At 45.5% G+C, this 16,164-nt stretch overlaps 2 protein-coding genes across 2 annotated transcripts; both read right to left on the bottom strand.

Annotated features, from left to right (window-relative positions):
- Window positions 1-2,165: 2,165 nt before the first annotated feature.
- On the bottom strand, window positions 2,166-3,470 carry LOC118791152 (SPRY domain-containing SOCS box protein 2). Its single transcript, XM_036548430.1, has 2 exons — window positions 2,756-3,470; window positions 2,166-2,299 (listed from the first exon to the last, which is right to left on the bottom strand). The coding sequence occupies exons 1-2, from the start codon at window positions 3,468-3,470 to the stop codon at window positions 2,166-2,168; spliced, it is 849 nt and encodes a 282-aa protein (XP_036404323.1).
- A 2,444-nt stretch (window positions 3,471-5,914) lies between these two features.
- On the bottom strand, window positions 5,915-16,036 carry actl6b (actin-like 6B). The gene is made up of 14 exons (XM_036548307.1): window positions 15,761-16,036; window positions 14,847-14,923; window positions 14,111-14,276; window positions 13,648-13,748; window positions 13,067-13,164; window positions 12,414-12,508; window positions 12,051-12,157; window positions 11,207-11,296; window positions 10,401-10,462; window positions 10,070-10,184; window positions 9,681-9,761; window positions 9,225-9,320; window positions 8,445-8,531; window positions 5,915-6,407 (listed from the first exon to the last, which is right to left on the bottom strand). Exons 1-14 carry the CDS (start codon window positions 15,783-15,785, stop codon window positions 6,327-6,329), a joined length of 1,281 nt encoding a protein of 426 aa, XP_036404200.1. The 5' UTR covers window positions 15,786-16,036; the 3' UTR covers window positions 5,915-6,326.
- Window positions 16,037-16,164: the final 128 nt, after the last annotated feature.

The raw sequence follows: 16,164 nt of genomic DNA, 5'->3' as shown, positions 1-16,164 counted from the left end.
AAAGAAAAAAAAGATCAAAATGTCATTTTATTTGATTCAGTTGACTGTAAATGTGTAGGCATTTTTCTTTTGTCCTTATTTGTGTTGGTGTAAATAAATTATGGTTATAGTGTTGACTGGCTCTACTTCCTTTAACTTTGAATGTGCTAAGCAGGCATTTTATAAGTGGTCATTGTGAAATATGATATGGTCTGTGTGAAGTGACTGTTAAAAGTAATTTTACCTCTCAGTTTCCTAAAATACAGGCAATGAGACCTACTTCAAAGTGCAACCTGCCATTTTGCCAGTCACAGATGAGAGTGGTCTTGCACACAATTCTTCATAAATATTAACCTGGTGTCCAGTGTTCGTAGGACTGTCCAGCATAATGATTAGTACCTGCAATGTGCAGATGTGTGTTTGTGCAGTTGGTGGAAACATTTGTGCTTCTATAGCGAGCTACAGAGCATTATTACAGGTTTCCAACTGCAAGATAGCCAGCTAACTTCTTGTAGAATACAGCTAGATCAGTGGTCCCCAACATAATTTGTCTGAGGGAAGAAATCTGATGTCAACAGAGCACAACCATTAAGTTTCAGATGGCTAAGTGATCTAGCTAACTATAGCAAATGCACATTTTTACACATCACTAAAGAGATGTTAAACATTATGAAACTGCTGAATAAGTTCTGGGAAGCAATTATTAGTCAGGCATGTTACTAATACCAAAAATTTCATTCATGGATTTGTAAAGATTAGTGGATTAACATAGGTAAAAAGTAGAGGTTTGTTAACACTTACATCTCAGGAATGAAAATGTCCACAGGCATACAGACCACTGAGGACCACTGAACTACGTGGCACCTCTAGTTAGCGGGTCAATGCAGTTCATGTCTACTCACTGATTCATAACCTCACACTCTTTGAAATAATGCTTCTTCAATCAAACACCTTAAGCAAGGGTCTTTTTCATGCTGCAAACACTCAGTGTAACCAATTCCCATTGATCCCATGTCTCCCCGATATGTGTACACTCTAATCAGAATGAAATGCGTTAGTGCTGAATAAAAAAACCTCACCCTTGTTACCTGGCTAAAACAACTGCGCATTTCAGTTGTTACCAACCTGTGGGTTGGGACCCATAGCAGGGTCGTAGGACATGAAGGCACATTTTCAGAAGACATTCAGATAAATTAAATTAAATATTTGACAAAATTATGCAAAAATATATTCCCAGACACGTCATCAAGCTTCAGATGCATGAGAATTCATGGATGATTCTAGAACTTTACAGAAGCGTCCAGCAACACTGGGTATAAAAAGCACTTGTAGTTTGAATTAAAACAGTTCACAGGTTTATTTGTGCAAAACTACTGCGTAAATGTTTCAGGCATTAAGATTCTGTGAGACTTGCATTTCTTGCAAAGGTTTTTTTTAACAGTTTTCATTCTATAGGAATTCCTATAGAATTCCTATTCTATAGGAATTACAAATTAGCCATAGACCCTGGAGTTATTATATATGTATAGTTGTTGTTTTTAAAGTAGGAACTTAGTGCCTTGAATTTATTTGCTCTGTTATTTTTTTTAACAAAAATAAATCATTACCTTTATATGTCCCCTTTCATAATTAACATCGAAAATCAGATTGTCTATTTCTGACCCTTTGTTTGACCAGCTCATCCTAACAATCTTTAAAATACATCTGCTCAAATCTCAGAATGTCAAAATTTCAGAATGTCAGAAGGGTTCTATTGAAATGAACCTGAAACATAGACTCACTGTATGTCATTCACAAAAATGTGTTCAAGTACATCTAATAATTTGCTTCTGATGTCAGGATATTCTGGTGGTGTCCTTTACAAAAAGATAACAGATACTTACAGAGATAAATAAGAATAGCATTCGAAGAATATAGTCTGTTATTAACCTTTTTATAAATTAAAAACATTGCTTAACATCTACAGTACTCATTGTTCATTCCTATCAGACAATGCAACAGCCAATAAATAAAGTAGACTTAAAAATGATATAAACACTTCTGCATTTTGCAACAATATGGTACACTCTCATACCCAGTCAATGTGACACACCTGAGCTAACTGGAGTTGACATCTTGTGTCCATCATGTAATAACAGAGAGGCTCAGGTGGTAAGGTCGCAGAGGGAGGAACTGTACAATCAGTGTTAGCACACAGCGTCCCAGAGGAGTCTCCTCAGGCCGGGAGGCAAGGGCAGTCTGTCTGTCTGCGTCTCCCTGTCCTTCCCCATGGACTGACGGACGGAGAGGCGGCACAAGGACGTGAGGGATGGAGGCTCTCCTGGAGGGGGGGGGGGGGGGTTACCATTCGAACCGAAACACCAGCATAACATTACTTCCGAACTGTGACACTATGGGACCTTGACCCTAGCATCTCTAACCATGCTGCAGTGATGCTTGCATTCTGAACTAGGCTGAGGGATTTAGTTATGTCATTGCTACATAAGTTGGCTTTCAGATCAGCTGGATACTGTGTCCCCTTCACACACCTGACTCTACTTAGCAAGGTTAGCAAGGCACGCAGGTTACATGGGACCAGAATGGAAAAGACAAGAATCACTGTCTAGCATTAGATATGTTATGTTGTTTTCAGTCACAGTATAAAGCTACTTTTCTGACCTAACCTGAGATGTTAGGGTGTGTGGTGCATGACATATCTACATCCTGTGCAGCTTCTTGCTCAGGGTGAACAGATTGTCGTTTATGCTGCATGATCGCAGTGGTGTTTTGTACTCACTGGGTGCCCCATTGAGGTAGCGCAGGGTAATCCGACACCCTCCCCAGACACTGCTGACTGCAGGGAACAGACACGCTCCCTGGGGGAGGTCCTGCACGGCCACGCCCAGGAAGCAGCCGTCTACCACGAAGCCCAGGGTTCCGGCGTCTCCATCCAGCACCATTAGCACACGGGCCGGCACAGCCAGCGGCGGGCGCTCTTCCGGTCCCGCCCCGTCTTTCCATGCCCCCTTCCTGGGGTACTGCCCGTGTGAGGCGGCGCTGTGCCACAGCTGATTGGAGCCCAGCTCCCAGCCCCAGGACTCACTGTCCCCGCCCACCAGCACCGTGTACCCAGATGCCTGGCGTGGGCAGCGGTGGGTGGACACGCCCACAACAGCATGGCTCCCCCTCTCCGCCGGGTCCCAGCGCACCTCCCACACGTGCAGCCCCGCGCGCTCCCCCTCCGCGCCCCGCGCCCCGTCTGTGCTCTGCTCGGCGGGGGCGCGCTCAGCCACGGTCCCGTCCCGGGACAGGGTGAAGTTGGGAGAGTGGTGTGCGGGGCTCCAGGAGGACCTGGGATCAGTGGGGGGCGCAGGAGAGGCATCCAGCAGAACAGCCAATCGGGACGGTGGGGTTACAGCAAAGGGCATGAAGGGTGAGGAGGACCAGCCAGAGGGGGTGCTGTTTCTCCTGGGGCAGTCACGACTCAGCCATCGACACAGGGTTAGGCCCATTCCACACCAACACACTTTATAGCCTGGGCCACACGAAGACCCTCTCCGTTTCTCTCACCGGGATGGAGGCTGGAGTCCTCTAAACCACTGCAAACACACAAGACAACTCCAGTAAGACAGCACTCAATACTAACAAGTATAGCCCCTTTCACAGAGCTGTATATCCTACCAATTTACCAGCACTTTCATCCTTCATCACTTCACTGTGAAAGGTACCACTGCATCAATGTGGTGGTACATTTGTTCCATGGTGAAAGGGTCCAGCACCTTTTAGGTATACTTTTTTGCCAGCATTCTTACTGTGAAAGAGTGATAGGTAACGCGTGTTTTACCACGATTCCACATATTATGACATCATAATAATAACTGGATGCACTGAGCTTATGATAATGACTCTAATGCAAAGGTTAATGATAACCTTCACTTTGCTGAAGGTCTTCACAGCAGCAGTTAACCAAGGAATCAAACCCATTGCCCGAGTGGTATCTATGGCCCTGTATTACAATGGACAGCCCTGGTGAGGCTCCCATGCTATGAATCACAGTTATGAAAAATGTATACTTCTCAATAAAAATAACTGTTTTTTTTTTCAGAACCCAGAGCATTGCCGTACAGACACACAATCTGCTGACTGGTGTACTACAATAAATTCATTCCCAATTTCATGTAGAGAGATGGAGGAGATTACATTTCTACATCTCAACGAACCTGGCATTTAGTCGTCCACGGAGATGACAAACACAGTTCCTGCCAAACAAACAGTTATATCGCGTAATGCCTCTTACCTCCTTCCAGACACTCTTTTCGCTCTCTCTCTCTCTCTGCCCCTTACGCTGGAGTCCCGCTCTGTTTGGGTTTCTGCGTATTTAAGTAGTACTTATCTCCTCGTGTGCGTGCGTAGACGTTCAGTGACTGGTGATCCCATTCTTTGCCTGGCGACCTCCGAGTTCGGAACAGCACACTCCAGCATCGCCGTAACGTCATGTGTGTCCATAGAGTCAAGGACAGTTAAGTCAGTGACGTCTGTTTCTAGCTAAGATGATGGAGTGTCTGTGTTTTGTAGGAGAGGAATGTTGCGCGCACTCCTTGGAACACAGACGGCCCCAAGTGCTTGAAGGCGACGGTAAAGTCATGCCCTTCATCAAGCGTCATGCCGGCATGTGTCGGTTCAGACTTTATCTACAGTAGTGTTGCAGACGTGAGAGTAAGATAATTTACGATACACCGATAATGTTTCTGTAAAGTGAGTTGTAGGTTAAAATATTTTAAAGGTTTGATGGTTTCAGGGACACAAATAGAAAATAAAATATGTTTAACAACATTTTTTATGAAACCGAAGCCGCGGAAGTAGATTTGGGAACGAAGGAATGATATTCGTCGTTTTTAGCCCAAGATTTGATATAAAGGCAGCTGTGCACCAATTTTCTGACATTACCCACGTTTAACTTTTTTATATATCTATAAACTTCTTTGATTTAACTAGATATGCGATCTAACTTTTGTTTTTAAAGGGTGGGTATCTGAATAAATGTAACATAAAAATTGAAGCAAGTAGCCGACTATTTTGTCACTTACGAAAACATGTTTTGTTTATTTCAGCGACTGTTGAGGTCATATTGGGGACAGGCAATAGATAATTTCCCCGATTATTTCAGAAGATGTAAAACCATAAGAACTTTTTTAAACAGACTGTAGGCTTCTCACCGGTAGGTGGAGCCAAATACTCGACTGTTGATGAGAGATTTAAAGTGAACTTGAAAATGAATCAATAAAATTGGAATTTTAAAAGCAAAACATTCGCCAGAACTGATTGTCTTACTAATGCTTGTTTCCTCAAAACTATGATAAGGTCTAGCACTTGTACAGGGACCAAAGGCACTGTTGTGCAAGGTGACACAATGAACTACCTTCCAAGTCCTCAGATTAGTAAATTTAAACCACGGTAAAATCTTTACCAAACACATCATCTGTGTGGAGTTCTTTTGAGGGTGGGGATTATTTCAATTAATACGGTGAACAGAACTTTAATATGAATTAAGTACCTTTTAGTATCAGCTCAAACAACCTTACCTCAGAGTTAGAACAGACACAGCATGTCGATATTCATTTATGCATTAAAAAAGATCGACTGAAATGTCGAACCACCAGAGCCGTATAGTCTACGTGGTGTACTTGTACATTGGGGTCCATCCGTAAGCCCTGGTTTGCAACTCGCTGAAATTCGGTAAAAATATATTTTTTAATTGAACCCAAGAACCTTTGAGGACTAGATTTGCCTCGTGAAAATGTTTGGGGAAATCCAACAGGATTCTATGACTGACCTATCCCAACAACACAATGACGTCTCCTGCATGGTATTTTCGTGGGAGTGCTCTGCCGGACCCAGGGTCACATGCGGCAGAACAATGAGCGAACAACGTGAAGAAGGGACTGTCGGTACACGTTCCGTTTGTTCACCTTTATTTGCATGGATGTCGTTTCAAAGGTCACACTCAAAAGAGCTGCGATTATGCGAGTCACAAGGCGCGGATGCGGGGAAAGCCGCGCCTGGATGCTCATGTGACAGATGGAGGGACAGACGGGCGGACGGACACGGAGCGACTGAGCTCTTAGCGGAGAGAGGAAAGAGCAGATAAAGGGAGAGAGAGGGGAAGGGGACAGAGGAACAGACCACGGAGAGAGAGAGAAAGAAAGAAAAGGGCGGTCTAGAAAGGGACAGATAAAAAGTAGTACGGCAGTCACTACAGGGAACATCAGAGAGTCATGGACATGGGAATGATTGGCTTTGTTCTCTGTGAGTTGGCTGGCAGCTGCCCCCTGTTGTTTTGCACATGTGTCAGTAGGGGGCAGCATCGTTCAGGGGCATTTTCTCTCCACACTCTGTTTTCCTCCTTCCTCATACTCCTGCTTGGAGATCCACATCTGCTGGAAGGTGCCCTGCAACAGAGAGAGTGAGCCTTGTGATCACTGCCATACGAGAGAGGATGAGACAGAGATCCACCACCTTCTAAAATGCAATAAATATTCCCAAGCAAGGAAAATATACATTAAAATGTCACTTTTTCCCTACCCAATTAAAAAAAAGCTAACACAGAAAATGCCAGCCATGTTAGAAGAGTGGCCTACAGCCCCATTGGTAGCTCTGTAGCCACAGGCTGAGGGAGACAGAGTACCTTCTGCTGCAGCAGTATCGACTTTTGTAATGTATATATGTATATTAATGACAATAATACATTATTATGTTCTATTGTGATGGAAGTCGCTCTGGATAAGAGTGTAGGCTAAATGCTTGTAATGTAATGTATTAATTTATAACCTACTGTGAAATATAATCCATTGGTTAATCATTATTTGTTACTAATCAGTTTAACCTGTATGTATACCTGTCTTCTTAGACTTTGAATAGTTGTATCTGATTGTTTAATTGATTGTTCACATTGTTGCTTTGGCAACAGTTTGCTTGTCCCGCCAATAAAGCACCACTGAATTGAACTGAATTGAGACAGAGAGAGGAGGAGAGAGAAGGAGAGAGAGAGAGAGAGAGAGAGAGAGAGAAAATGATCAGAAACCCAAAGCAGAGGCAGGTCCTGGCCCAAACACCACCTCAGTGACAGGCTCTGTGGCCACTACAGGGTGGAGGCAGTTGAGAGAGAGATGCAACTCCTTCTCCTCTTAGAAATATACCCAAAAGAAGAAGGTAACCTTTAATCAAATGAATATTCCTGTCCCTCTCTTTGCACAAACAGAAAAGACATCAGCCATGCTATGACAGGGACACACAGGCCCCACTAACAGCCCAGCAGGTTTATACCCCAGCATGTGTATACATGGGGTGGTGGTGTAGAATAGTGGTAACGAGTAGGGTTCATAACTGAAAGGTTGCTGGTTTGCTGGGGCCCTGTGACTGTATGCTTGGGTAAATACCAAGCATACAGTCGCAGTAAATATCCAGCTGTATAAATGGATAACAGGGGAAAATTGTAATCTATGTAAGCCGCTCTGGGTAAGAGTGTCTGCTAAATTACAATAATGTAATGCCTTTTATAGCCTTGAGGGTCCAGCAGGGAGCACTGTGCAAAGAAGCAGTTTGCCACCACTGTTTATTTTTGCCTTTACTTTTGTGGTATTCTTGTATTGTTATTACCCATGAAGGGGGGTTAGAAGGAGAAAGAGGAGGTGAGAGAGAATGAGAAGATCAGGTTCTGTTTTAATGGGTAATAGGAGAGGGGTATATATTTAATGGGGAAGTATATTAGCGCAATACTACACTTTCTGCAGATATAAGTTCTAACGTTTCTGTCTAGAGTTTGCATTGTGCATGTGAACATTTATTTTGCGTTGGCAACACGGATGTGCATTGCTCATGCCAGTAAAACTCATTTGATTGAATTGAGAGACAGAATGGTTGCTGGGAATTTAGCTATCAGCTATTTGCATTGCTTTCCCAGTGCTTGGAATGGACACAGAGGCACGTACAACGGGCACAGTGCAGCACGGTGTTTCCCCATGAGTTGGTTTTCCATTTACCTGCACTTCCTCATTCGGCTTTGCCAACTGTGACATCAGGAGTGTGTCTCTCCCTTCTCTCTCCCTCCCTTTCTCTCTTTCCCTCCCTCTCCCTCTCTCCCTCCTCCCTCTCTCTCTTCCTCACTCTCTGTCTCATTTTTTTCTCTTCCTGTTTAAATCCCCACTTTGTTCAGCCTTGCTCTCCTCCCCGCCTCCCCTCAAATCCAAATGTCACTATTTGAATAAAATATATTGGCAAAACAAGGTGTCACCAGTTTCCATTCACGTCTGCCTGTTGTCACAGCTCGGGCGTTGGTTTCTGACACTCTCCCGGGGCGAACGGAACTTCACGCTATGCTGGGGTTGCGTCCCCTGTCAATACTACGCGCGCCAAAGATGGTAATAAAGCACAGAGCTGTGTGGAGGAATTGGACTCTTCCTCATCCTCTTCCTCCCTGCCAGTCTCACCAGGGAGGCCAGGATAGAGCCTCCGATCCAGGGGCTGAAGCGGCGCTCCATTGAACTGTTACTGGCTATCAGCTTCAGCCGCATACTCTGAGAGAGGGAGAGGGAGAGAGGGGTAGAGAGGGAGAGAGGGGCAGGAGAGGGAGGCAGAGAGGGAGAAGGAGAGAGAAAGGGTGAGGAGAGGGAGGGATAGAGAGCGAGGGAGAGAGAGAGGGTGGGGAGAGGGAGGGATAGAGAACGGGGGGAGAGGGAGAGAGGGGGAGAAAGATATGGAGGGATAGAGAGGGGGAGACAGAGCAGGAGGGATAGAGAGGGATAGAGAGACAGGTATAAAGAGGGGGAGGGGGGGAAAGAGGGAAGGAGAGAGAGGGAGAGAGCAGAAGGGATGGAGAGAGAGAGAGGGAGAGTGCAGGAGGGATAGAGAGAGGGAGAGGGAGAGGGAGAGGGAGAGGGAGAGGGAAAGGGAGGGATAGAGAGGCTTGACTTTTGATGGCTTTTTTGAGCATCAGTAATAATGTTTAAATACTGACAATACAATGTTTAAAATCAGTCCATGTGTAATATTTGTGAGGGAGGGCAGAAGGAAGAAAGAGAAAGATGGAGGAATTTAGGGGGTTAGAGGAGAAGAGTGTGAGACACACATGAGATTAAATAAGAACAGATAAAAAGTGGAAATCAGATAAAATACAGATAAAATAGATGGTGAATGTTTAAGTGTGTGTGTATGTGTGTGTGTGTGTAAGTGTGCGAGAGTGTGTGAGAGAGTGTGTGTGGCAGTCCTACCGGTGGGGCCTTCTGGGACAGCTCCCTATTCAGCCTCTCGGTGAAACCCTGCAGCAAGGTGTTTCCCCCAGTGACAATGACACTGCCATAGAGACCCTAAACATAGAAGCACAGGATTTATGACACACACACTTACTCAAACAGTCATACACACGAACTCACACTCACACTCACACTCACACACACACACACACACACACACACACACACACACAGCCATACAGACCCTAAACATAGAAGCGCAGGATTTATGACACACACACTTACTCAAACAGTCATACACACGAACTCACACTCACACTCGCACACACACACACATAGACACTGCCATACAGACCCTAAACACAGGCGCAGGTGTTACAACACATACACTCACTCAAACAGTCATACACATGAACACTCTCTCACACACACTCGCACACACACACACACACACACCTCAGAGCAGACACTTACAGGCCGGATGTCGATGTCACACATGCCGATGCTGGTGGTAACCACATGCCCCACACCTAGCATAGTGTTTCCAGAGAGGCCCTGAGAGGGAGAGGGAGAGAGAGAAGGAGGCAGTAAGGGAATGAGAGAGCAGTCTGAGGAGATGGAGGGACAGGGAGGAGGGCAGGAGGTGAGAAGAGAGGCAGAGGAAGAGGAGATGGGGAAGAGAGATAAGATAGGCTGAGGGGAGACAGGGATAGTGTGTTCCTGTCCTGCCAGGCCATGGGATAACCTTGCATACAGCAAAGCATGGAATTGTATATGCACTCTAATCAGAAAACAAACCAGCAATATCACTGCAATCCTATTAATTTCACTAAAGATCAGCATGACAGAGACAATACAGCTACCTTGACGTTAGAGGGGTCAAAAAGGCCCTCTGGGATACGTAGTCTTTCAGCGCCATAGTCGGTTGTGTACCCGCTGGGCATCTCGTAGTGAACTGTGGGCATCTGCGCAGCCACTCTGAAAACAGGTGGGGGGTGGAGAAGGACAGGGGCACGACCAGGAAAGGGGGGGAACAGACCAGAAGAAGAAACTGAGATGACTATTATCATGTCTTACTGCATACATATGTGAGTTGGTACATTTGTAATTTCTGTTGGAAGTTACTGCAAGGCCCAGCCCATTATTCCTGAGACCGGCAGGGGGGGAAATGGTGCACAGGACTGTGCCACTTACTGTTCATCGTAGGGGGAGTCAGATACCTGCAGCACAGACGCCTGAAAATCCTGGATCACCTCCTGAGAACAGAACAGAGAAAAGAGGACCAGAGCTGGGCTCAGCGGGAGACACAGCACTAAGCAGTGTTCCCACTCAGATCCCACTCACATTTCAACACCACTCTTTAATGATTTTTTGAAGGACAAATGTAAGATTTTCAATGATGCCTTGAAGATCGAATTTTGGGGGAAAGTATTTTTAGGCTCGCTATTTTCAAAACGTTTTTGTCTGTGTGGCCACACAGTCTCAGATGTCCTCTACAATGATTTGCTGTCAAACTTTTGGTAGAAGGCTTAATGTATGAGCCTCCTCATACATTAATTCGGTAAACATCAAGCCAGCATGGTATTAATAGCAATAACTAACTTCCAAGCTTGATGAATCCAGAATAAGTAGCGCTTAATGTATTTTCACACATTTCATTAAAGAATTCATGTGCTGTTTCATTGTCACTGGTGTTACCTATAATGTGGGCGGCAGCTGGGACATTGCTGCTGTACCCTTGGGCAAGGTACTTAACCCATAATTGCCTCAGTAAATATCCAGCTGTATAAATGGATAACATTGTAAAGAACTGTAACCTATGTAAGTCTCTTTGGATAAAAGCGTCTGCCAAATGAATAAATGTAAATGTAAATGTATTAAGTTAGACTGACATCCTTTACAAAAACATATAGATATAGATATACACTGAGAATATATTTTAGAGAATACATATTTTTAACTCAATGAAATATGTGAATAACAGGGTAGAGGCCCCATACATTGCACATGTAGGTATGCCAGGACTTGGTGACTGGAGGAAGTTTGTCTTTCTTGGTCCAGTTTGGGGGTGCTCCCTCTCTCACTGGCTCCTACAGAAAGGAGAGGGTGAGACAGAGAGGGGGTGGAGAGTCAGCTGCTCTCAGTGGGACAGCAGGTAAAACTAATCAGCAAACAACCCATTAAAAAGAGTGTAAACCATCACAGATCAAACAAATGAAAAAAGAGGGCAACAGCTAGAAGGAGCCAGACAGAGGCAACGATGGATGGGAGATGACAGGCAAGAGGTAAGGTGTTTGAAGGAGAGACAGAGAGAAACAGAGAGGCAGAGTGACAGACAGAAATGTACAGAGAGAGAGAATATGGCAGACACCCAGCGAACGAGACAATGAGTGAGACAGACCATCAGCTAAATATAGACACAGAGAAAAAGACAGAAGGAGTAAGACAGAACAAGTGGACAGAGAGGTAGACAGATGCATATAAGGCACAGGAGACAGACCCTGAGACAGATAACAGTGTGTGAGAGGAACAGACAGAGAGATGGACAGTGAGAGAGAGACAGGAAGAATGACAGTGAGAGAGAGACAGAGAAGGAGAGAGAAAGAATGAAAGAAAGACAGAGAGAGAGAGAGAGAGAGACAGAGAGAAGGTGAGAGAGAAGATGAGAGTAAGACAAAAAGAGAGTCACAGACAGACACACAGACAAGGTCACAGATCAAACAGACAGTCAGGGTCACAGAGAGACATATAGGCAGACAATCAGGGTCACATGACAGAGACAGGACAGACAGATAGACAGCCAGTCAGGGTCACAGACAGGCAGGCCGGAGCTGAGATAGGCACCTTGGCGGCGATCATGTAGGGCGGGGTGATGTCGATGTTCATCTCCTGGAACAGCTCCCTGCACTGCATGGTGATGAAATCACCTGCCAGAGGCGATTTCACGATGCCTGCAGCCAAGCACACCTGCGTGAGTCTCTCACCCTGCAACCCCCGTCCCCCACCGTTTCACATCTGCAACTCCAATACACACCCTGCAGTTTAGCCCAACAGAGCATAACCATTACAGACAAAGCCCTGTAGTGCATTTGCACTATATACATACTGAGAATATACAGTACAAATCAGATCTTTAGAAAAAGCTAAAATGGTGTCCATGCACGTATTCCAGCTGAGGAACATTGCAGTGGGGCAATTTATACATACCTTGCTGAAGGACATACCCATCATGCACTGGGATGGCGGTGGTGTGCGTGGCACCGCTGTCCAGGACGAGGCCGGTTGCTCTCCCATTGGCGAAGCTGAGAGGATGTCAAGGACACGCTCAGAGTGCGATGACCAGCCGACAGACAGACAGCTGTTCTGGGTAACTTGGGGTAACCTAATGTGGCTGACTTACTGAAACCCTCCAGCTTCAAGCACACTGAGACCACTGGCAATGACAATTAGTGACTTAGGGGACAAAAACATGTAAGCCTTCATGCTTTCAAGAATGGAGCTGATCAAGCCACATAAGCAGCTATAAATTTGAATTTGAATTTGAATAAATTAAGAAATTTAACTACAATTCAATTCATGAATTGAAAATCAGTGAACATTTTCTATGAGTATCTTTTAATTCATGAACTATATTTCAATTAATTTCCTGAACTGACTGAATTGAAATGAAACTGAGCCCTTCTCTGATTGGCTAGTTGACTAACACTTTGACTGACCAATGGCCTCACTGGGCAACTTTCAGAACACGCTAACTGAATGCTAGAACTGTGAGCAGTGTGTCTGACAGTGCCTGGGTGATGCTCTTTCCGGATGGCAGGTTTGGGGAACACCCCCATCGCGGGGGTTCGGGTAAAGGATACGCTGTGAGCACGGCTGTCTTGCACAGGAAGAAGGCTGGGATGTTGTAGTGCTCGAACATCAGCTCTGTCAGCTTCTCCCTCTTCGCCCGTGTGTTCCACTGTCACACAGAGACAACAGCATCTCTCTCACACACACAGACAGCAGTGTCTCACACACGCACACACATACAGCAACGTCTCACAGACACACACACACACACACACATACTCACACACACACCATCTCACACACACACCATCTCACACACACATACATTCAAATGCACACACACACACCCCTTACACAGACACACACACACAGACAACAGCGTCAGATAACAGTGTCACACACACACAAACAAATGCACACACACACACACATACACACACACCTGTTGCACACATACACACAGACAGCTGCTTCTCACACACACACACACATACAGACACCTGTTACACAGACACACACACAGACAGCTGCTTCTCACACTCACACTCACACATATACACACACCCGTTACACAGACAGCTGCTTCTCATGCTCACACACATGTCTGTCTCTGTGATGAAGCAGACTGAGGTACTGTGACCTCCCTACTTACGGGAGCTTCAGACATGAGCACCGGGTGCAGGCTGGGCTCGGACTTGATGTGCTTGCAGTAGGTGTGGTCCAGAATGGCCTGGAAGGCCTCCCAATCTTCAACTGCAAACATGCACAAACACACAAACACATGCAATCTTCAGACAACTGAATGAAGTGAGAGAGCAGATATTTGCAGACCAGGGGAGTCAAGCTCCAGACACAAAACACTAACTGAATAATCCATAGGCCATCAAGTCACACATTCATAAGGCGAAGTACTCTTAACTGTGTTCTAAAAGTATTAAAAAGTAAGTTCTAAAAGTAAGTTACTATAAGTATATAATAAGCAGGCACAGTGCCAATGACCTTTTCGTCTAAGCTAACACATTAGCCACATATATGAAGACCATACATGGTGACTTCTGGAGGAGCAGAAGGTACAGTGATAGAGAGGGAGAGAGACGGGGAGGTTGTCACTCAACTCATGCCATTCTTCAGGGGCGAGAAGAGCTCCACGCCCGCCCGGGGGACGTGCAAGGCGTTGGTGTCCAGGTAGAAGGTCCTCCCTGTTGCCTTTTCCTGCTCTGCCCCCATCTCTCCACCACCTTCTTCCTCCACCAACACCCCCAGGGAGGTGGGGAAATCTGCCTGGAAGGAGCAGGGGGAAGGAGAGGACATGGGTCAGGATTGCATGTGGGAGGAGGAGGAGGAGGAGGAAGATGGAGCAAGGAGGGGTTAGGAAATGAAGGGAGACAGACAAGAGGGGAAAGAAAGAAGAGAGAGAAAGAGAGGAGGTAGTAAACATCCATGAAGTGGATAAAGATAAACAAGGGTATTATGGAAAAAGAGGCAAACATAGAGCGATGCTACACTACAGCATGCTAACCATTGTCATGATGTGGTAAAAATCACTGTGGCAATACAACCTTGGTGGTTGGAGAATGGCTGTTGAACCAGCTGTTGAACCTTTGAGAAAGGTACCATAGCCTGTCTTGCTCTGGTAAGTATCCAGCTGTATAAATGACATGCAAACTATGAAGGCAGGTTTGAACAGAGGTGTCTGATATGCTGTAATAACACTGACATGCAGGACTCTAACTGTGACATCATGCTACCCATATGGTCATGTTCAAAGTTGCTATGGAATGGCCTTTCTCAATGCTGTGGGTGAACCTGAGGAATAGCTGGGCCCTCCCCCTCCCTCTGTTTAGAACTCACCTTGGGGCAGTCCTCGCCAGCATATCCCGCTCGAGTAGAGAAGGAGCCAATGTCAAATACAAGGGCCCCTACCTCATCTGACAAGGGCGGGAGAGAGAGAGAGAGCGAGAGAGAGAGAGAGAGAGAGAGAGAGAGAGAGAGAGAGAGAGAGAGAGAGAGAGAGTGGGAACAAAAGAAAGAAACTGCTTTACACACGCCTTCAAAATGCTACCTCCGGCTGCCTAAGCTGGTGGCAAAGAACACTGGGATGCCCGGGTCCTGGTGGGGGGATTAGCCAACTGGAAACTGGCAATAATTTGCTTTGCTGCCATGGTCATTTGCCTGTTGTCTGTGCTCTTCTCAGAAATGTTCCTCTTAGGCTAGTAGGCTACTTTAATTCTTTAAGAGAAATACTCGGGGGCGAGGGGCTCTGGTGTAGCTGATTTTCACTTATAGATACAAATATTATGCTTAAAGGTTGATGTGTGAACGCAAAGCACGTCTTTAGTTGGATCTGTTTTGTTTAAAAATGACAGGGCTATTCATCAATTTTACAGCACCCCCCACATTCAATGACGCAGAGTCGCAGACCAATCTAAAAACTTGCACGCACGTGAGAAACAATGAGAGCAATAAGCTCGCGCGCACCCACACCTAAGGTACATTTGCAGAAATTCGTGTACGCAACCCTAAATATGTCGCCCAGAGAGATTCGCTTCTGAGCCCGTCTCTGTCTGTCCTTCTCCTCCAGTGTGCGTTTCTCACAGGAATCATAGATCCTGGTCGTTAAGTAATACCATCCATGCTAGTTAACCGTTCACTGCATCCTTTTCTGCTGGTATCTACCTTGCTGTGTTAAAAAAAAAATAGGAATCATCATTATGTTCTAGTTTGCATTGTATATAAAATACAAACAAGAACGACAGTGATCTTACCTCCGCCATAGACCCCGCCACTCATATTGTCATCTAAATAATATTCTGATATCACCAAAAAATAAAGATATAGCTACTCTAGCCTGCGAACCAAAAAGCAGCTGAGCAAATATCTTGGAATAAAATAAACGAAATAAAATGGAGTATGATTGTGGTCTTCGGGTCAAGTGAGTCTCAAAAGGGAGGTGGAAGATATAAGATTTTGGGTCTGCAGGAGGTGATGCATGTATGGAATTAATCGAAGGCGGATAGCCGAAAAATCCCCCTCACGCTCTCGCACCCCCTTCCCATTCCCTTTCTCTATCTCTTCCTCGCACTTGCGCTGGACCAATAGGAGGACACGACGACTGCAAGAGAGCACCGCTATTGGCTGGGGAGGTAGAACGGGAGCTTCTTAAAGGTTG

The sequence above is a fragment of the Megalops cyprinoides genome, chromosome 16 (genome assembly GCF_013368585.1).
Source record: "Megalops cyprinoides isolate fMegCyp1 chromosome 16, fMegCyp1.pri, whole genome shotgun sequence".
Lineage (NCBI taxonomy): Eukaryota > Metazoa > Chordata > Actinopteri > Elopiformes > Megalopidae > Megalops > Megalops cyprinoides.
The sequence above is the reverse complement of the archived record's forward strand: the minus strand, read 5'-3'. Positions and strand labels throughout refer to the sequence as shown.